The 21,100-nt window shown below is 49.0% G+C and overlaps 1 protein-coding gene across 1 annotated transcript in view; it reads left to right on the top strand.

Moving 5' to 3' along the window:
* Nucleotides 1–4,818: 4,818 nt before the first annotated feature.
* Nucleotides 4,819–21,100, top strand: part of ZNF592 (zinc finger protein 592) — a 29,177-nt gene continuing 12,895 nt past the window's right edge. Inside the window, exons 1-2 of the mRNA XM_081336974.1 lie at nucleotides 4,819–4,898; nucleotides 13,427–15,792. Coding sequence (XP_081193100.1) covers nucleotides 13,435–15,792 — 2,358 coding nt within the window. The 5' untranslated portion in view covers nucleotides 4,819–4,898; nucleotides 13,427–13,434. The remainder of the gene's footprint in view (nucleotides 4,899–13,426; nucleotides 15,793–21,100) is intronic.

The raw sequence follows: 21,100 nt of genomic DNA, 5'->3' as shown, positions 1-21,100 counted from the left end.
AGCCATGTTGTCTTCATCTTTTTTCTGGATTTTTTTTTTACTCGCCTATTTTAGTATCTGGGGATGATGTGTATTTAAACCAGAGGACTGTTGAAAAGTTTTTATGTGGTTGTTACATTTTACTGTGTAAACCATCCAGGCTGGAGATAGTTGAAATAAATAAGTAAACCATAACTTGATTTATCCAGAGGGTTTTCTTTTAAAGCATACTATGCGACGTTAACAATGATAATTTTGCACTTATGGCTCAGCACAATGTGCGTTTAACAGGCTTTTAATTCCTTATTCAAACATCCCAGTTAAAATAGATTTCCTTGGGCCCTAGGGCATTGCATAACCCCAGCGTGTGTGTAAACTAAACTGTACATCTCTTTCTTGGCTGGGTTTGCATAACTAACAATAGCTTGAACAGAGCTTGATCAGCCCTGAGAGTTAAGCTTAGTTAATTCTGTGCGGCTTGGCATCTTGTTCAAAGCCAGCCCGCTTAGTTAAGTTTCTCAAAATGTTGTGCAACAATACCCCTCAAACAGGTTAATTCAGTGAGCAGGAAAGGCACGTTTCTGTGACCTCAATCCCCTTGTATTCCTTCTAATCTCCACATCATGAGGTGCGCAGCTAATCACACATTTCTTATCTCCCCTTGTTGAGCAGATAAAAATGAGCCTCAGAATGTAAGGCTGGAAGACTATCGAGTGCCAGAATCTTGCGTTAAATTATTAAAAAACTTTAGAAAACAGAACTAGCAACAAATTATGTCCATGTTAAATCACCCAGCTAGGGCCCAAGAACTTCCCAGGCTGAGTGGCGACATCTCCCTACGTGTGTAAGTCTCCTTGGTTCTAGTTGGAAGAGGAACTGTAATTTTTATTGTTTTTTACCGTTTGTACTCGCCTAGGGGCGACATATAAATTTAATAAAATTAATAAATAATGCCGTTACATGCTTTAAATTTCTTCTGGATAATCTAATGTCATAGAATCACAGAATGCACGGATTGAAATGAACCTGAGAGATCGGTTGATTGAATATGCTGTAAATCTCACTCTGAAAAGCCGGAGATAAAGAGATAAGCTACTCCATATTCTTTTTTTCCTGTGCAGAATCTACTACTGACAGCTACTACTACTACTACTACTACTACTACTACTACTACTACTACTACTACCCCAGCCTTGGGGTCATGTGGTTAGGTGAGCTCCGTGGGTTAATGGTGGCTAATCTTTGTGGATTTGAGTTCATGGCTGCAAATGGTTGGTTTTTGTTACATTCCTTTCGAACCTGGGGCAACCGATGGGTCTTATAAATTGCCTACAGACAGACATTGATCTGACTCCCAGATCTGCCTCTAATGATATAGAGATCAGAAAAGAAGAGACACCTGAGCTTTTGAGGTGGATATGTTTACACAAACACACACTGGCATAGTTTGCTTACGCATGTTTTACCCAAGGCTCCATCGATTAGGTCACGCAGCAAGCAAAAGTATAAAGCTACAGCTGAGAAACCAGAATGGCCGAGATTACACACAGCACGCTAAATCACAAACAAGCCAGGCCCAATTGTGGTTTACAATGTTGGGCAAACCTTACCGACAGACTAGTAAGCAAGAGGCTAGATCAGGCAAGCATTCCAGGTCCATAAGGAGAAGCGCAAAGCTACATTTCATTATCGTGACTGGCACTGCTGCCGGTGAAAATGGGAATAATAAGGACCCCGTAATTTAGAAATCAAGAAACTTTCTGCTCTGCGGGGACCATTTGCCACCACAACTCTCTCAAACCCCCATTGTGCCTTCTCGAAGGCAACTTGATGAGTTGGAGAGAGGCTTGAAGCGAGAGGCTTGAGCTGAAATGATGCCAGCCTTCGCTTCCAGCCCCCCCAACCCTCCATTTTCGGAGATAAAAGAAGTCATTAGCAAGGCACAAAGGGCATCACAATTGTGTCAATGTGCCTCTCCTCCGAAATGAATGGAATAACCTTTTATATAATCCCATTAGCATTTTCAGGGGAAAATGGTGGCATTTGAGCAGATAGTTAAAAGAATGCGGCTTCCTGTCTTGGCAGAAAAGCCAAAAGAATTATCTGATTTACTATCTCAGAATTGATATTCAGCAATGTAGGAGAGCTTGGGGTGAGCTGTGAGTTAGCTCTAGGCTACTAAGAGGTTGGGTTGTTTTTTTTCTTTGCAAAGTATCCTAGCTGCACATCTTGCATTGTCTCAGCCAGGGAAGAAGTGGACTACTTCAGCCCTGAGGAATCTCTGTTGAAGAGATGAAAACCAAGCCTAGAAAATCAGGGTGGGCCTATCCCTATCAAACCTTAACTGTTCAGACGAATAGACCCTTGGTGTACTGTAATACAATTCAATTTCTCTAATTGAATTATATTATGAGCTACAATGATCCTCTTCTATTATAACTCTGTTTTGTTAGCATGTGGTTCTTTCCTTGCTATTTATTTTGGATCGGTTATCTCTGAACTTGGGTTACATCCTGGACCTTGGATCTGGCTTTCTGATTTCATTTTCTTATGAAATGTTTTGGGAGTATCCTGTTCTGTCCTGTCTAATCCTTGGCATGCCTAATCTGGCTTGCTTGGGCAATTTTTAGCATGGAGGAGGCCACTGACCTCATTCCTTTAAAACACAGATCACAACTGATAAGCCTCTGACTCCCACCCTACAGATTAAGATACCCTTAGTACCCCACCCCCCAAAATGGATCCTGGCCCCAACTACTCTTGAGAGCCTGCCCTTTGACATGATGCGCAAAGCGTAGCTTCCAGAGGTTGCACGCTGAGGGTGTAAAAGACCACACAGAGCAACATGAAGTGTGCAAAACCATTCACACTCCTGATATTATGAACTAACAAAACAAATAATAATAATGTAAGCTTTCCAGCTGTTTTTTTTAAAATCAAAGTAAATAGGCATTCCAAATATAAATTCCAGTTAAGCTTCCAGGAGTGACTGAGAATGACCCAGGAGTGGGGCATATAAAATGTCTTAAATAAATAACACCAGTTTCAAAAAAGAACTTTCTGCAACTGTATTGTTCATAAGTGAATAAAGCATTCATATCTACAATAAACTTTCTGTATTGGATGGCAATATTATCCATGATCGCTTATGCAAATAAATCGGGGAATTAGAACTCCTCAGAATAATTTAGCCTCAGACTAGCTCACATCAAACCTCTCAAGCCAGTTCACAGTAATAAAATCCAATATAAAAACCCAGCAAAGATGAAAGTAAACCACACCACATCTCACAATCAGAGATAATTGAGCAGCTGGGGCAGGACTGGCTGTCAAAGATAACTAAGACAAATTCTTGCAAGAGACTCATGCCATAGTGGTGTCAGGAAGAACCATTTGGGCCAAGGGTTGTGTGGTCCCCACATTTTTTAAAGGGCAACCGGGTTCAACATGACACTCATCACCTCACAACGTTCATGAGGTCAAACAGAGCATCAGTGACTGCTAGGCCTCGTTACCACCACCCATCTTTGCACGTTCTGCAGTTTGTGCGGCTCTCCACCTTCTGGACCGAACACCAAAGGTGCTAGACTACAAAACCTAGCACTTTCCACAGCATCAGAGGCTTGCTGGAAGCACAGTTCCTTACCACAGCAACGGGTCTCTTGGGAGATTTCCCCAAGACTGTCTTTGTTATCCGTTCAGGACCAAGTTAAGTTTGGTTCAAGGAGGAGGGAAGGAGGCACCCTTGAACCCTGGATGGATTGGAAAGGGGTGCCTGAACTTCAGGGACCAGGCTGGGTGTGAAGAGGGTGGACGAAGCTGCTCTGCAGGGCACCCGTGTTTTGCTGGTTGCATGGACAGAATCAATGCCGTGCAAGCCACGACTACAATAGCACGCCATGCCTGCAATAATATGCCATGCCTGCAATGCCAGGCCATGCCATCCTTTGCCATGCCTGCAATAACATGCCTTGCTGGTTGCATGGACACACTCAATGCCGTGCGTGCCATGACTACAATAGCACGCCATGCCTGCAATAATATGCCATGCCTGCAATGCCAGGCCATGCCAACCTTTGCCATGCCTGCAATAACATGCCTTGCCATGCCAGCCGCAATAACATGCCATGTCTGCAAGGCCAGGCCAGCCAGGCCATCCCGTGCCACGCCCACAATAACATGTCCTGCGTGCCACGCCATGCCAGCCAGGGCCATGCCGTGCCTGCAATATGCCATGCCCGCAACAACAGGTCATGTCTGCAATGCCAGGCCAGCCAGACCAGCCCATCCCAAGCCCTGCCAGCCGGGGCCATGCCATGCCTGCAATAATATGCAATAATATGCAACTGCAGGCCAGCCAGGCCAGGCCATCCCATGCCACGCCCACAATAACATGTCCTGCGTGCCACGCCATGCCAGCCAGGGCCATGCCATGCCCGCAATAACACGCCATGTCTGCAATGCCAGGCCAGCCAGACCAGCCCATCCCAAGCTCTGCCAGCCGGGGCCATGCCATGCCTGCAATAATATGCCCCGCCTGCAACTGCAGGCCAGCCAGGCCAGGCCATCCCAGGCCATGCCCGCAATAACATGCCCTGCCAGCCAGGCCGGGCCCTCCCGAGGCCGCACGGAGGAGCCCGCCCAGGCCGCCAGCGGCCAGGCCTCCCGAGCAGGGCGGCGGGGGGGGGGCGTCGCGGCGACCCCTCTCCTCCTCCGGCCCCTGGGGGGGGCTGCCGGGGGGGGGCGGGGGAGCGTGTCTGGCGCGAGCGTCCCGGCCTCGCCTCGGAGGCCCCGCCCCCCGCCCGCCCGGCCCCTCCCGCGCCCGCCCGCCGCCATGTTGAGGCGGTCGCTGCCCGGCGCTGGGTGAGGCCTGTGCGGGCCCGGGCGGCGGCGGAGCCCGCGGCGGAGCGGCCCGGTCGGTAAGTGCGGGGCGGGCGGGCGGCAGGGGCTCCGTCCCGGGGCCGGGGTGGGGGGCGGCGGCGGCGGGGCAGAGCGCGGGGGCGGCGCGTGGTGGCTCCTCGGGCCCCCGCCCCGCTGGCAGGAGGCGGGCACGGGGCGCCTGGCAGGAAGCCCGGCCGGGCCGGGAGGGGGCTCCGCATGCCCGGGAGGGCGGGGGCGGCGGCGGCTCTGCCCCGGGGCCTCCCCTGCCCGCTGCTGCTGCCGCTGCCATGCCCGGCTGCCTGGCCTCTGCCCCGGCTGGGGCTCCTTGTGGGCGGGGGGCGGCCTGCCCGCCCCTCCTTGCTGGGCAGGAGGAAGCAATGCCCTCCCCCCCCCCGTGTATAAGGAGCTTCGCCCTGCAGCCCGGCTGGCCGTCGTGCCAGGCTGGAGCTGCAAGACCCGCAGCAACTTTGGTGCCAGCTGCCGGGCTCGCCGATGTGCCTTCTTCCCGGTCCCCTCCTCCTCCTCCTCATGGCCATCATCATCTTCACAGGGTCCCCAGATTCCTTGGCACGTGTTTCCCCTCCCCGCCCTCCCAAGACCACCATAACCCCATGCTGAAATGCACTCCTACCAGGGCACCCGTTTGCCACCCGCACCCACCATGTATGTGCGTGTGTATGCACGCGTGCATGCATGCATGTGTGCATCGCACCCTCTTCTCCTGCCACGCTCCTGCCTTATCCCATCCCACCAGTTTGGCCAGCTGCAGCTCGATGGGCATCGCTTTGCTGGCATCACTTTGCTTCCTTTTGCTCCCTGGTACTTAAGAGCCTGCTCTCTGCAAAAGATCAAGAAGAGTTTGCAGACGGGCTGGTCCGTTTGCCGCCTGCCGAGATGTTACTGATGGTACCCAGTGATACTGATGGGCCTTTCTAGGCCGCCTGACTCTCGGCAGGCTCCGGGCAAGGCAGGTTTGGCCAAGGGGAGCCATGCCCCATCCAAAAAACGCCAGCTCTATGCAGGAAACCCCAGGAGGCTTCTTCTTGTCCCCCTGCTTCTTCTCTTTGACCCTCACCATCTTTTTCTTCCATGTTTCTCTTCCTGCTCCCCTGCCGTAAAAGTAAATATACTGGAATATTCCTCCCAATTTAGTGCGTGGCGTTTTTAGAGCTGCAGCCTCTAATGTTTATGTGGGCTTTAGCAGAGGAGCAAGAGACCATCGTATTGTGACTTTTTTTTTCCTGCCCCCATAAAGGGAACTTGTTATATAATGGGCTTCAGCTCGCAGGCTGCAAAGCTTTTCATATTAACTAGGTAGATAAATAACCTGAAGATGTCAACCTCCCCTCGCCTCCACCAACTGAAATCTGCTCAAGTTCTTGTATTTCTGCTGAAAGATTGGTTAGATCTTAGGGAATATGAACTCTTTTAAATGGTATTGGGTTTGCCTTTATTTTCCTTTCAGCTCTTGAAATTAGTCACTGCTTTCTTAACCCAGTGCACTTGAACACAGTATAGGGCTGTTATAGGCCTGTGTTAAGATAGCTGCATTATATTATATATTACCAGTATATGTGATATTAGTATTAAGGGAGGATGTATATGAGGCTAAGACAGGGGTCTTCAAACCTGGCCCTTTTATGACTTGTGGACTTCAACTCCCAGAATTCCGCGTGCCTGGCTGAGGAATTCTGGGATTTGAAGTCCACAAGTCATAAAAGGGCCAGGTTTGAAGACCCCTGGGCTAAGACCTCTTGGAGATTGTTAAGACTGTCTGCATCTAAACTATAATTGGGAACTCATGAACTGATTGTACTAGTTAAGGTGCTGGCCTAGAAACCAGGAGATGGCGAGTTCTCGCACCTTCAGCATAAAAAAATCAGCTGGGTGACTTTGGGCCAGAACCTTTTTCTCAGCCCAACCCACCTCACAGGGTTGTTGTGGGGAAAAGAGGAGGAAGAAGGAGTATTAGGTATGTTCACCTCCTTGAGTTACTTATATAGTAATAAAAGAGGGGTAAAAATCTAATAAATAATAAAGTACAGTTCTGTGCATATTAATAGAATAACAGAATACCAGAGTTGGAAGGGACCTTGGAGGTCTTCTAGTCCAACCCCCTGCTCAAGTAGGAAGCCCTCTACCATTTCGGACAAATGGTTCTCCAATCTGCTCTTAAAAACCTCCAGTGTTGTTGGAGCATTCACAGTTTCTGGAGGCGAATTGTTCCACTGATTAATTATTTTAAATGTTCATTGGTCCTTCCTCCCAAGTAAATAGATTAAAGCACAGGGACTTATTATATTTATATCACTATTTTTCTGGGCAGTCAAAGGAATAGAATAGAATAGAATAGAATAGAATAGAATAGAATAGAATAGAATAGAATAGAATATAGAATAGAATAGAATAGAATAGAATAGAATAGAATAGAATAGAGAATAGAATAGAATAGAATAGAATAGAATAGAATAGAATAGAATAGAATATAGAATAGAATAGAATAGAATAGAATAGAATAGAATAGAATAGAATAGAATAGTTGGAAGGGACCTTGGAGGTCTTCTAGTCCAACCCCCTGCTCATTGTTTGCTCGCTGAGTTTCCAAACAGTTTATTCCTTCATTGGTGGACCAAATCCAGATGTGTTCAGCTTTAGCAAGGTGGAATCTTCATGTGATTGTCATATGAAGACACTCGTTATATGTAGCAGAACAACCTTTGTCTAAAATACACTGACCCTATCTACATAACACCATAACACCGTCGGCTAGACAATGTCGGCTGGCGACCCCCCAGGGGGAGGGCCTTCTCTGTGGGAGCGCCAGCCCTATGGAACCAGCTCCCCCCTGAGCTTCAGATGGCCCTAGATCTCCAGTCCTTTCGCCGCGGCCTCAAAACACTCCTTTTTTCACCTGGCTGACCTGGACTGACGGATTTTAATTATGTTTTTAATTTTTAACTTTAATTTTTAACTTATTTTAATTTAAATTTTAATTTATTCTACAGGGCCATTAATTTAATTTTCTTTTAACTTCTGTATTATTGTATGTTATTGTTAGCCGCCCTGAGTCCTTCGGGAGATAGGGCGGCATATAAATCCCAATAATAAATAAATAAATAAATAAATAAATAAATAAGCAAGCGATGATTTATGGAAGAAGCTATCATGATTTGGATCCTCCGTTGTGGCAAGCAGTAAAGTTCAGAAACCCAGTGTTTGGCTCACCCATCATGGTGAACCAAAACAGACCTGAACTCAGGAATAGGAAAAGGGTAGGGGAAAAGTCCAAGGAAATGTCTTCACTGGGATACACTTGGCTGCTGGCGAATTCAGCTTTAAAAATAGATCCGAAACCTTCTGAACAAGGAATGTTTGTCCTCTTTTATGATTTTATCCTTGAACTGTTCCTTTTAAATTTGTGTTGATAAAATATCTACCGCAAAGCCGTCCTTCACTAGGCAGCCTTTTTCATGTTTTCAGCCTGCTTCTGGTTAAGATTTGTTGTATTTTTTCAGCCCTTCTGTTGTTGGGGGGGGGGGAATTGGCGAAGCGTGAGAATGCCTGGGTTCACACAAAATAGCGAGCTGTAATGTGGTTTGTTTGTTTTTGGGGTTAGGTTGACGTTGAAATTGCCCATTATGGATTAGCGTGTAATGTGAAGCCCATTATGGCCCGTTCATCAAATTGTGCTTATAAAAATTCTAGCTTTATGTGAACACAGTCAGAAAGTGAAGAAGGCCGGCCTTTATTTAAAAACCTTGTAAAGTTTTTGCATCCTTTGCCATTTGCTGTTTTCCTTCCATCTATATCGGGCAGTATCAAATCTCTCCTGTTGTTTTACTCAAACACAAATATTCTCCAAAAGCAGACAATTTCACACGTGAACAGAGTTCCACAAGCCTGTTGGGAGAACTTTTAAAATCAGCACACCGGCTTATCTATCATGAACGCACCAATGAAGTCGTAACATCCATTTTTTTGGTGGGGCTTTGTGTGTGTGGGGGGGAGGAATTTATCTCTCCTCTTGTTGGGCCATAAGTGTTGATTGGTTGTTTTGTACAATCCATAAACTCAATTTTGCATTGATTTCATGAGGCTACTTGGCATTTGGTAGGTGGGAAACTAAAGTAAGTACGGAGTGATGAGAAAGCGCTCCTGGCAGAACAAATATAATGAGTAGGAATTCTTTGATAGAGTGCTCGAAAACTTCGTTAGAAGCACCTCCGGGGAGGCTAAGGAAAGATACCTGTTTGAATATTCAGAAAACTACTCTTTCTGGCTCAAGCTCGCGCATCACGTTAAGCTGTGGTTTGTTTGAAACATAGTTCAGTGACGATGACCACCGCCGTTAGCGAGTCTGTTATGTGCAAAGTTGTGTCCACAACTCCAGACGTTGTGGGTGCCTCATCACTGGAGGTGTGCGTAAGAAGAGACTGGACAACCATTGGTCTAAAATGGCATAGGGTCTCCTGGCTCGATCAGGGGGCTGGACTAGAAGACCTCCCAAGTCTGTAATTCTCTCTTCTGTATATCTGGGTTGCTAAGCTAAAATCGAACAGACTGCATCGCAGTTATGGCTTAGTGAAAGTGTGAGACCCACATAGCAGCCACCCCTGAGAGTTTTAGACCAGGGGTAGGCAACCTTGGCTCTTTTATGACTCGTGGACTTCAACTCCCAGAATTCTTAAGCCAGCATGGGGGAGCTATGGCCCCCTCATGACTCGTGGACTTCAACTCCCAGAATTCCTGAGCCAGCCACGCTGAGGGGAAAGGGAGAGGTTTCCAAACTGAGCCATGCTGGCTCAGGAATTCTGGGAGTTGAAGTCCACAAGTCATAAAAGAGCCAAGGTTGCCTACCCCTGGCCTAGGCCTAGGCCGCTTTATGACTCGTGGACTTCAACTCCCAGAATTCCTGAAACAGCCACGCTGAGGGGAAAGGGAGAGGTTTCCAAGCTGAGCCATGCTGGCTCAGGAATTCTGGGAGTTGAAGTCCACAAGTCATAAAGCGGCCTAGGCTTAGGCCAGGGGTAGGCAACCTTGGCTCTTTTATGACTTGTGGACTTCAACTCCCAGAATTCCTGAGCCAGCCACGCTGAGGGGAAAGAGAGAGGTTTCCAAGCTGAGCCACGCTGGCTCAGGAATTCTGGGAGTTGAAGTCCACGAGTCATAAAAGAGCCAAGGTTGCCTACCCCTGGTTTAGACGGATTTATTTTTCCACTCAGTTTCAGAATTTAGGAAACATTGGAAAATATACAGTACAGGGATGGGCAACTGCCCAGTTGCAGCTGTGTCTGTTCAGAAGTACAGTAATCACCGCTGGGGCCCGTGCAATTAAAACGGTTAAAGTTTGGAATGGACTTGGAATCTTTATTTATTTACCCGTATCCTGCCTTTTATTATTTTTTGCAAATAACTCAAGGTGGCGAACATATCCGACGCACCTTCCTCCCCCCGATGTACCCCACAACAACAACAACCTTGTGAGGTGGGTTGGGCTGAGAGAGAGAGAGAGAGAGAGAGAGACTGGCCCGAAAGTCAGCCAACTGGCTTTGTTAATTTTTTTAAGGTTCAGGTGATGTTCTTCCAACTGCAGCGGCCGGAGCCTGGTGGGAAAGGGGAAGACAGGATGCTGACAATTAGCATAAAAGCTGCATTACATCGGATATGAATGAGAAGATTACTTTTTTTTTCTTTTTTTAACAGTCAAGGAAATGTCAGATGCGGGAGGATGGGCACTGCGGCCTGCTGGGTGCTCAAGTTTAAGCCTTCCCATCTCACCCATTAGCATTGGGGAAAAGGTCTTCCTTGGGCCTCCAGGGGATCTAATCCCGCGGAGGGGGTGTGTGGTGATAATGAAATTTCAAAGAAGTGAAAGTTTAAAGTTCTCTCTCTCTCTCTCCATTAGGCAGAACGCTGAGGACTCATTTCCTCCCTCCCTCCCTCCCTCCCTCCCTCCCTTCCTGGTTTTCCTTTATTTTTTACTATTTTTTAAAAAACGCCACCTGATTGTTTAGTGATTGCCTGGCATGAAGTTAAGCCTTCAGCCTGCCGTTGCAGCAAATCGTGAGTTTGCCACAAGAAAATGGAAGACTTCCGTGTTCCCGTGTGCGGTCACCGTTGATCGTTCCGGAAGAAAGGTCAGAGAGGCTGGCTTTTCCAGACCTTCGTACGGTACCATCCAGGGCCGAAGAATTTTTTTCTTTTCTTTTCTTTTCTTTTCTTTTGGGCTTCGCCAAGCCCCCCGCGCGTGCAACCCCAGGAAGATAAAAAGTGTCCCCATTGTTTCGCAGCCCTCCGGCAGCCAAGAGGGAATTGCTCCGATGCAGATTTTGGCAGGGCTTCCCTTGCGGCTTTGGGCCCAGCTGCCAAAAGTCAGTGTGTGTATACGCAGCCCACACTTTGATTTCTCCACTCCTTCGCTCGGCTCAAACTGGCAACGAAAGTCATGCAGACAACGCCAGCAGCCAACAAGGTAGTAGCAGAAGAGCCGTGCAGGATGGTGATAGGAAAGCAAAGGGGGGGGGCGCACGGGGGGGGGGGGGCCCTGAACCTGCAAGATGTCTGCTATAATGGAAAGGGGAGCTGAAGCACAAGCCGTGCTGAACTTAACGGCCGCAACGGAGCCCCAAATTTCGGTTGCAAAGAGGGACAACCACTGTTAAGTCGAGGGCTTTGTGTTCTTCAGCTCCCCTCTCCACGATGGAAGTAGCTTTTGCCCCGTTTTATGACTTTCCTTGCCACACTTGCGAAGTCCATCACGGCAGCTGTTCAGTGAACCTGGCTTTCCCCCCCCCCCTTGACTTTGCTGGTCAGAGGGTCGCAAAAGGGGATCACGTGAAAGCCCCGGGACACTGCGACCGTCGTAAATAGAAGTCAGTTGCCAAGCGGCTGGATTTTGATCGCGTGCCCACGGGGATGCCGCTACGGTCGTAAATGTGAGAAGAGGTCCTAAGTCACTTTTTTCAGTGGCGTACCTTTGAACGGTCACTAGACAAACTGTTGTAAGTCAAGGACTTACAATGTAGCAATCTTCCTTCAGTGGGAAAGTCCCAGGGCCCTGCTGCTCACCTCTTCCCAGTCACGTTTGTGTCTGCACTGGAAAAGATATGCTGGAGGAACTTGCTGGGTAATGTGGAGAGAGATCACCTTATGGTTTCCCATCCTTCTCAGATGCTTCTCCTGCTGTGTCATTTTCAGTATGGGAAAGGAAAGAAATGTGAGTGGGCCAGAGAGGTTTAAATAGGCGACTACTGGAGCAGGCCTGGCATCCTCTCCTGCAAGGCTGTCCTACCGTGGCAACTAAGACATGTGGACTTCAACTCCCAGAATTCCACAGGTCTTAAAGTCCACAGGTCTTAAAGTTGACCTGGTTGGACACCTCGCTTCTAATGCCTCATGCTGGCTGGGGAGTTGAAGCCCACCCGTCTTAAAAGTTGTCTAGGCTGAAAAATAAAACAATAAAACAATTTATTGCGTGCAGAGTTTAAGCTAGTAAGCTGGAATCGGGTGCCTCTAATGAAGCAGATTTTAATGTGCCTGCTAGTTCAACAACAAATAAAACTACATTATAGGCCTGCAGGATATGGGGAGTAGTTAACCGTTGGTACTTTATCCTCTCCATTCTTCAGCTACAAGATAGAGGCAGTTAGTTTCCCTGAAAACAATCTGAAGTGTGGGAGCAATTCTCCCAAAACAGGACTTTGATGCTAATAACCCGGCCAACTAGCAGTTATAGGGATTAAAAGCCAGTGTATCTGGAAGGTATCAAGTAGGGAACATTTTTGCTAAAATGTGAGAGCTGATAATGCAGCTCTTGCCTCCTTAGTATCGCCTCTGGGGCCCTTTCAATCCCAAGACGTTTTGCTTCTCATCCAAGAAGCTTCTTCAGTTCTGACTGAAAGGAGGAGGATGGAAGGATTTATATTCCTTGCAGTCCTCTGGTCATTGGTATTCTTTCTGAGATTTATTGAGGCCACTTGGAGGTTTATCTGTGCCCTGAATAGTGCAAATGGGCGTGGAGCCTAAGATGCCATACACGGTAGTCCTCAACTTACGGCCACAATTGAGGGCCAAATTTCTGTTGCTAAGCAACAGTTGTCAAGTGAGCGAGTTAAATGAGTTTTGCCCCATTTTACGAACTTTCTTCCCCTGGTTATAAAATAAAACGCAGCAGTTGTTAAGTTAGTCACGCCATTGTTTAAGCTAATCTGGCTTCCCCCATTGGCTTTGCTTGTCAGAAGGTCACAAAAGGGGATCCCTTCTCTCTCTCTCTCTCTCTCTCTCTCTCTCTCACACACACACACACACACACACACACACGGGACACTGCCACCGTCATAAATATGAGCCAGTTGCCAAGGGTCCACATTTTGATCACATGGCCACATGGATACCACAACGGTCGTAAGTGTAAAAAAGCCGTCCATAACTCACTTTTTCTAGTGCCGTTATAACTGCGAACAGACCCTTAATAAACGGTTGTAAGTCGAGGATGGCCTGAATTTGTAGGAAATGTACATTCCCTGTCTCGCTTCTGACGGACCTTTTTTATTTTTTTTATTTGCAGTTTTCATCATGGGGGACATGAAAACTCCAGACTTCGACGACCTCCTGGCTGCGTTCGACATTCCTGACCCAACCAGCCTTGACGCCAAGGAATCCATCCAGGCATCTGGCGAGGAGAACGACAGCCACCTCAAGCAGACCGGGATCGGCATAGACGAAAACGCCTCTTTGTCCCATGCTGCCCCGGCCTCCGACGTTCCAGTCGTGAGCGTCATTGTGAAGAACACCTGTCGCCAGGAGTCATTCGAGGCGGAAAAGGATGGCAATCATCTCGGGCCGGGCCTGTTGCACAACGGATTCCGTGCCTCGGACCTGCCCCTGGAGACTCAGAGCTACGGGAAATTTGATTCGGCTTTCATCAATGGGGACGGCTTGAGGAGCTACCCGGAGAAGTTGGAGCAGGCCAAATCTGAGCCTTTACCAACTTTTAGTCAGTTCAGTCCCATCTCCAGCCCGGAGCCCGAAGACGTCCTGAAAGAAAACAGTATTGTAGAGAAACCTAAACATGCTCAGACTCCTTATTTCCCACCCCATCCCATGTATATTCCATCGGGGTCATCCGTGTTAGATTTGCTCAGTAGGACCATGCCGGAGCCGGAATTTACTCGGTTTATATCTACTGGTCCATCGCTGCTAGATCTCTTAAGTAAGAAGCTACCCGAACCGGAGCTGAGCATGTTCGATCAATATTGTAAAAGAGACCCAAAGATTGACATCCATGGGCTTCAGGAGAACAGGACAGAGGTCACCACCAAGAGAGAACGTGACAAGAGTCCAGAGAAGTGTGACGGGCCCGGCAAAGACCTCACGGACACACACGGTTCCTTTGGGGAAGGGCTGCCTCTTGGCAACTTCCACGGCAATAACTTGGGAGACGGTAAAGGTTCTGGGCCCGAGATGACCTTCTCTTCCTCGGTCCCACCTCGCCAGCGTCTCAAGCCCACTCACTCCAAGCTTTCCTCTTGCGTCGCTGCCCTGGTGGCGCTCCAGGCCAAAAAGGTTGCGGGGATCTCCAAGGAGGATCAGGGGAATGTGACGAGAGAGCCTCCCGCCTCCTTTAAGGATGGCGTTAAGGGGAGCCCCAAAATGCCCAAGTCTCCAAAGAGCCCCAGAAGCCCCCTGGAAATGGTGAGAAAGGCCAGCAAACAGCCCGAATCTCCCCGGAGCGTGTGCAGCGACAGCAGCGGCAAAGGATCTCCTTCGGTGGCCACCGGCTCCCCACCGGCCATTCCCAAAGTCCGGATCAAGACCATCAAAACCTCTTCCGGGGAAATTAAAAGGATGGTGACGAGAATCTTGCCTGAGGCAGACGACCTGGGCAAATCTCCTCACGATTCGCCTGCTGACGGCTCAGTGCTCGAATCCTTCCCTTCTCCAGAAGCGGCTTCTTCCCTGGAAGCCGAGCTGGGCAAGGATTTTCCAAAAGCAAGCCCCCCGGAACCAAATTTAGCCAGCCCCCAAATCAACCCTTTGATTTCGGACATTCCCCTAAGCGGCATCCCCGGCGCGTCGCTCTTGGCCAACAGCGGGACGACGAAAGTGAGCCTGGTGGGACAGCCATTGAGCAAGAAGCAGCCGTCGGGCATCGTGGCCCAGCTCTGCAACCCCGCCAGCCTCCTCCCCAAGGCCGTGCACCTGGCCAATCTCAACCTGGTACCCCACAGTGTTGCCGCTTCGGTGGCGGCCAGGTCATCCGTGCAGCGGTGCAGCCAGCCCCCACTGAGCCAGGTGACCGTGCCGCTGATGCAGCAGGTCAAGAAGACCGCCCCGCTCGTGGTGGAGGCGTTCAACAAAGTGTTGCATGGTGCCAACCCCGTGCCAATCTATACACCCAACCTCAGCCCTCCCCTGGAGAGCAGTATTCACGTCCCGGCCGCCGGGTATTGTTGCCTGGAATGCGGGGATTCCTTTGCCTTAGAAAAAAGCCTGACGCAACATTACAGTCGGAGGAGTGTGCACATCGAGGTCATGTGCACGCAGTGTTCAGCCACGCTGCTCTTCTTTAACAAGTGCAGCCTGCTCAAGCACGCCCGGGATCACAAGAGCAAAGGCTTCATCATGCAGTGCTCCCAGCTCTTCATGAAGCCCATTTCTGCTGACCAAATGTTCTCGCCCTCCCCCACCAGTTCGTCCGCGTCTTCAAGCCCACCGACCGCCCGGTTGCCCTCTCTGCCCCAGAAGCCCTGCACCGCCCCAGGAGGCGGGGCGGGCAGCCCGAGCGGTGCCCAGCCAGCCCTGCCTCTGTACACAGACCCCTTGAGACTTATTCGTTATGGATTAAAGTGTTTTGAATGTAATAAGCAGGCCTTGGACTATATTGCCCTAGCAGCACATTATCAGAGGACCTCGGAAGAGAATGAAGGCCTGGTAAGTCACTTTGGGACCTCTTGAGTTAATTCCCCCACCCGCTTTGGGGTTCTCATCAGTGGGGAAGAACCTCCAGCACACACAGGCAGGATCACCGTGGAGCCCAACGTTTCTGTTGCTAAGCGAGACAGCTGTTCAGTGAGTTTTGCCCCATTTTACGACCTTTCTTGCCACGGTTCTTAAGTGAATCACGGCAGGTTGTTTTAAGTCAGGAACACGGTTGTTAAGTGGATCCGGCTTCTCCCCTTGACTTTGCTTGTCAGAAGGTCGCAAAAGCGGATCACGTGATCCCCGGTGACACTGCAACCGTCGTAAATACGAGTCAGTTGCCAAGCCTCCCAGTTCTTGTTCACGTGACTGTGGGGGAATGCCTCAGCGGTCCTAAGTGTGAGAAAGGATCATAAGTCACCTTTTTCAGGGCCGTTGTAACTTTGAGCAGTCACTTAAGGAACCCTTGCGAGCCGAGAACCATCTATGTTAAGCCAGGAGGGCTAAAAAAAATGTGGTCTTTATTGAAAAGGAGACAAATTTCCAGGTGTGATCTAGTGTATCTATGGATCTAAATTTGGTCTTCATGGTGTTTAGTGCAACTGCTTGTTCCATAATTCTGTTGGTTGAGTTTTGTGTGGGAACTTTTCAGAAACCGCTTCTGTTAGGGGCTCAGTGGGTTAGGACGCTGAGCTTGTCGATCAGAAGGTCGGCAGTTTGGCGGGTCGAATCCCGAGTGCCGCGTAACAGAGTTGAGCGCCTGTTACTCGTCCCAGCTTCTGCCAACCTAGCAGTTCGAAAGCACGTAAAAATGCAAGTAGAAAAATAGGGACCACTACGGTGGGAAGGTAACAGCGTTCCGTGCGCCTTTGGCATCTAGTCATGCCGGCCACATGACCACGGAGATGGCCTCGGACAAGCGCTGGGTCTTCGGCTTTGAAACAGAGATGAGCACCGGCCCCTAGAGTCGGAAACGACTAGCACACATGTGCAGGGGAACCTTTACCTTTACCTTCTGTTCTGTGCTTCCCTCCTCAGTCTGTATTTGGGAGAGAAAAAGGGCGAACCTGTTTAGCACAATCCATAGATAGTAGTGTTGACCAACAATGGAAGGTGTGGGGGCTCTGATGGTTATGGAAAAACGTGCAGCTCTCATAGTTAAAGCCTCAAGAGCTGCAGTCGGCGTGAAAGGAATCAACAGCCCTCTCCACCTTTTACTTTTCAGTTGTGCAGTTGTTCTGAGCTGGCCCCTTTGAATTTGTTGCTTCCTCTCAGCAAAATCTTCAGGTGACAGCTCCGATGGTTTTGACCAATTTCCTGTTCGTGCCGAGTTCCCCTCTGTTTGCATTAGGTTGAAAGTTACCTCTTTGTAGAACCTGACCTTTGTGCAAATGTGTCAGGCTAGCATGCAACGTCTTTTTCTGGCTAGGTAGGCTTCTGCGGAGACAATTCAGCGTTATAATTGTAGTCTCGCTGAGGCTAATCGGCCTCAAGAACGCCATCGTTTACAGGAAGAAAGAGGCAAGAGTCCGTACTGTGATGCTTCGCGATTTGTATAAATAAGAGTAAAACCACAGCAAGACAAAACAAGTGTTACACACTCAAGGGGCTGTTAGGGAACAAATCCAAATTCTGCATGTCATAACCGTGTTTCAATGGAACAGTAGACCAGGCCTCTTCCCAGTTTTGACTTGCTTCTGAAAAACAGTGTTTGGATACACACTACTGTGTTCCAGTGAGCACAGCTAACTAAGCCAGATAACCTAAGCTACTAATCCGTGTGTTGTCATAAGACCCACACCTCCACAGCTGGTTCTTGGCTTCTAACTTTGGAGAGGAAAAAGCCAGAATCTCTAGTTTGTGTACCATCTAGTAACCAAAACTAGACGGAGTTGTCTAATTTGTATCTTGGATGTGTCCCGAAGGGGTTTTTTTTCCCCCCAAGAGGTGGCTGGAATGTCTTGTTTTCCTTTGGAAGACCTTTCGCTTCATCATCCAAGAAGCTTCTTCAGCTCTTGACTGGACGGTGGGCAGTGGAAGGGTTGATGTTCCTTGTGGGCAAGCCTGTCCGTCTGCACTGTTGGACATCCTCACTCTTTTAGTGAGGATGTTGATAATCCAACCTGAATTGGGGGGGGGGGGCTGATACACAAAACTAACACGCATTCCAGCGGATGTGGGATGATAGAGTGGTGCTGTTCGATTTTGAATTGATTGTGTGCAGTCACTAAACTCCAAGCTTTGAAGAGCCAAGCATGGATCGTTTGAAAGCAAGTGTAGTTTACGCCGCCGTGTTGATCGTTTTAACGTATTAGAATCTTAGGGTTGGGAGGGACCTCAGAGGCCTTCTAGTCCAACCCCTTGGCCCAGCCAAGCAGCCTCATGCCATCTTGAGCAAGTGATTTTCCAATCTTTTTTGAAAACACCCCCAAGCTTTCCCACTGATTAATGATCGTCAAGAAGTTCCTCCTTAATTTCAGAAGCTCCCTCTTGTCTGAAGCTCCCTCTCCCTTCAGAAGTGCTGAAGTCGTATTTAGTGATTATTATTTCCCAAAGAGGTCCATTGAGAGGGAGCGGGTGATTGTGAGCAATCGTACACACCCACGTGTGTAAATTTCCAGGGAATGACTTCAGTAGGGAGACCACAGGGCTGAAGATGTCCCTGCAGCTGAATTGACAGGTGCTCAGCGGAGCAAATTTTGGCAGGAGAGCCAGGCCTAGTGGGAGGAAATAGCATGGGCCAACCTATTGCAGCCCTGCTGGAGACTAGATCCAAGCCGCGGATCCTCCTATGGACCAAGTACAGGTGGTCCTCAATTTACGGCAGTTCATTTAGTGACCGAAGTTACGACATCACTGAAAAAGAAGTGACCATTTTTTCCACACTTAACCACCGTTGCAGCATCCCCCCGGTCACGTGATCAAAATTCAGATGCTCGGCGACTGACTCGTATTTAATGACGGTTGCAGTGGGGGCCCCCCGGGGGGTCACGTGATCCCCTTTTGTGCCTTTCTGACAAGCGAAGTCAACGGGGAAGCCAGCTCCGTTTTTAACAACCGGGTTATTAACAGCTGCAGTGATTCCCTTCTCAACCGTGGGAAGAAAAGTCGTAGAATGGGGCAAAACCTCCTTAATCAAACGACTCACTTAGCTACACTACGGTCGTGAGTCGAGGACTGTCTGTCAGACGCTGATCAGAGAGCATTCCTAATGGACTGAAACTGCTTAAGTGCTTCACGCACATTCAGTTGGGACACCTGTGCATTAACTCTGTCTGTCCGTGAACGATTTCTTCTTAAGATTTAAGGGAGGGTCTTTGCAGATCTTCATTGAAATGGTCGGGACGCGGTGGCTCAGTGGGTTAGGACGCTGAGCTTGTCGATCAGAAGATCGGCAGTTTGGCGGGTCGAATCCCGAGTGCCGCGTAACAGAGTGAGCACCTGTTACTCGTCCCAGCTTCTGCCAACCTAGCAGTTCGAAAGCACGTAAAAATGCAAGTAGAAAAATAGGGACCACTCTGGTAGGAAGGTAACAGCGTTCCGTGCGCCTTTGGCGTCTAGTCATGCCGGCCACATGACCACGGAGACGTCCTCGGACAAGCGCTGGCTCTTTGAAACGGAGATGAGCACCGGCCCCTAGAGTCAGAAACGACTAGCACGCATGTGCGGGGGAACCTTTACCTTTACCTTTTACCTTTGCAGATCTTCATTGAAATGGTTGGGAACAGTTAGGAATAGACTCTTTGTTCCCCGGGTCTGACAATTTATTACAGCTCTAAGCGAAAATGCAGACGGGATGTCGAAATAGAGCTACATGTTATAACCTCAGCTGAACATCTGTCTTTTGTCTTTCTCCCCTCCTGTGGAGCTCAAACATCTGGGAAGCTCGCATGTTCCAGCTCCAGATGCTTAGAAGCCCCTGGAAGCTGGTTCTCTCCTCTGTTGTTGTTTTTCCTGTTCTCTCTGCCTCTACTTCAGTCCAAATGCCTTTCCTGTCTCATCGGTTGGAGAGTGGGGAGCTGTAGCATTCGTGGGTGACACTTCCGCTTGTGCAAAGACAAGTTTTAAACGGTGTTGCATTAGCGCTAATCCTCGACTTAACAACAGTTTGTTTAGTGACCGCGCAAAGTTACAGCAGTGTTGGGGGGGAAAAGGGACTTCGGAGCATTTTTCACACATAGCGACTGTTGCAGCATCTCCATGGCCAGGTGATCTAGGTTCAGATGCTTGACAACTGACTCATAATTATGATGGCTGCAGCGTCCCGGGGTCTTGTGATCGATCCCCTTGTGCGACTTTCCGACAAGGAAAGTCAGTGGGGAAGCCAAATCACTGAACAACTGCATGACTAACTTAACAACCACAGCGGTTCACTTAACCAACTGTGGCAAGAAAGCTCGTAAAATGGGGCAAAGTCTTTCCTTAGCTTTCCTTAGCATATAAATTTAATAAACCTTAACCTTAAACCTTAAACCAGACATGTCAAACACAAGGCCCGGGGGCCGGATGCGGCCCGTGAAGTGGTTTCATCCGGCCCGCGAAGCCATCCTGGAAACAGTGAGGGAACGGCCCCCACTGCCTTGGCCCAGAGACCCTCCTTCTGCCAGAGACCCCCAGATCTGTCCCACTCCTGCCCAGGCCCCCATAGGCACCCTTGATGCGAACCATGTAGAGCTGGCCACGCCCACCCAGTAGGCCATACACACTCTAGCCACGCCCACCCAGTAGGCCACGCCCACCCAGGCCACGCCCACCCGGCCCCCTGAGGGCAACTGCAATGCTGATGCGGCCCTCAATGAAATTGAGTTTGACACCCTTGCCTTAAACCTTTGGAAATGTTGCGTTCATTTGTGGCCCTGTGGAGGATTACCTGTACTGTGATAGGTAGATGGATGATATTCAATGGATCAGCGTGGCTGTTTGCATATGGAGTAAGGAGACTTAACGTCCTTGGCATTTTGGCAAAAATAACAATAACCCAGAATCTTTGCTACCCCAGGACCACGCAGCGAACAGATCTTTCCCATCGTGAAGACCTGCCATTTGGTGGCAGCGCTCGTGAGCCGGCTTCGTGCAATTCGGAAAGCCGTTTGCATTTCTTCTGAAAGTTACAAAACTGCCGTGCAGGAAGGGAAGGGGATAAATGGGTGCTGCATGCAAATGCCCTGGATTTAATTCGTGCTCCGCGCAGCGTATGCATTTGCCTTCCTAATAGCAGCTGTCAGGGAGCTTGCAATAAAAATCACCATGAGAAATAAATACAAAGGGCAAAACGAAGCCCTAAATTTAACAATCTTCTGCTCGAAGCCTGGCAAATGAA

This window comes from Vipera berus, assembly GCF_964194415.1.
Source record: "Vipera berus genome assembly, chromosome: 12".
NCBI classification, from domain to species: domain Eukaryota; kingdom Metazoa; phylum Chordata; class Lepidosauria; order Squamata; family Viperidae; genus Vipera; species Vipera berus.
This window is presented reverse-complemented; position numbering and strand designations above follow the sequence as displayed.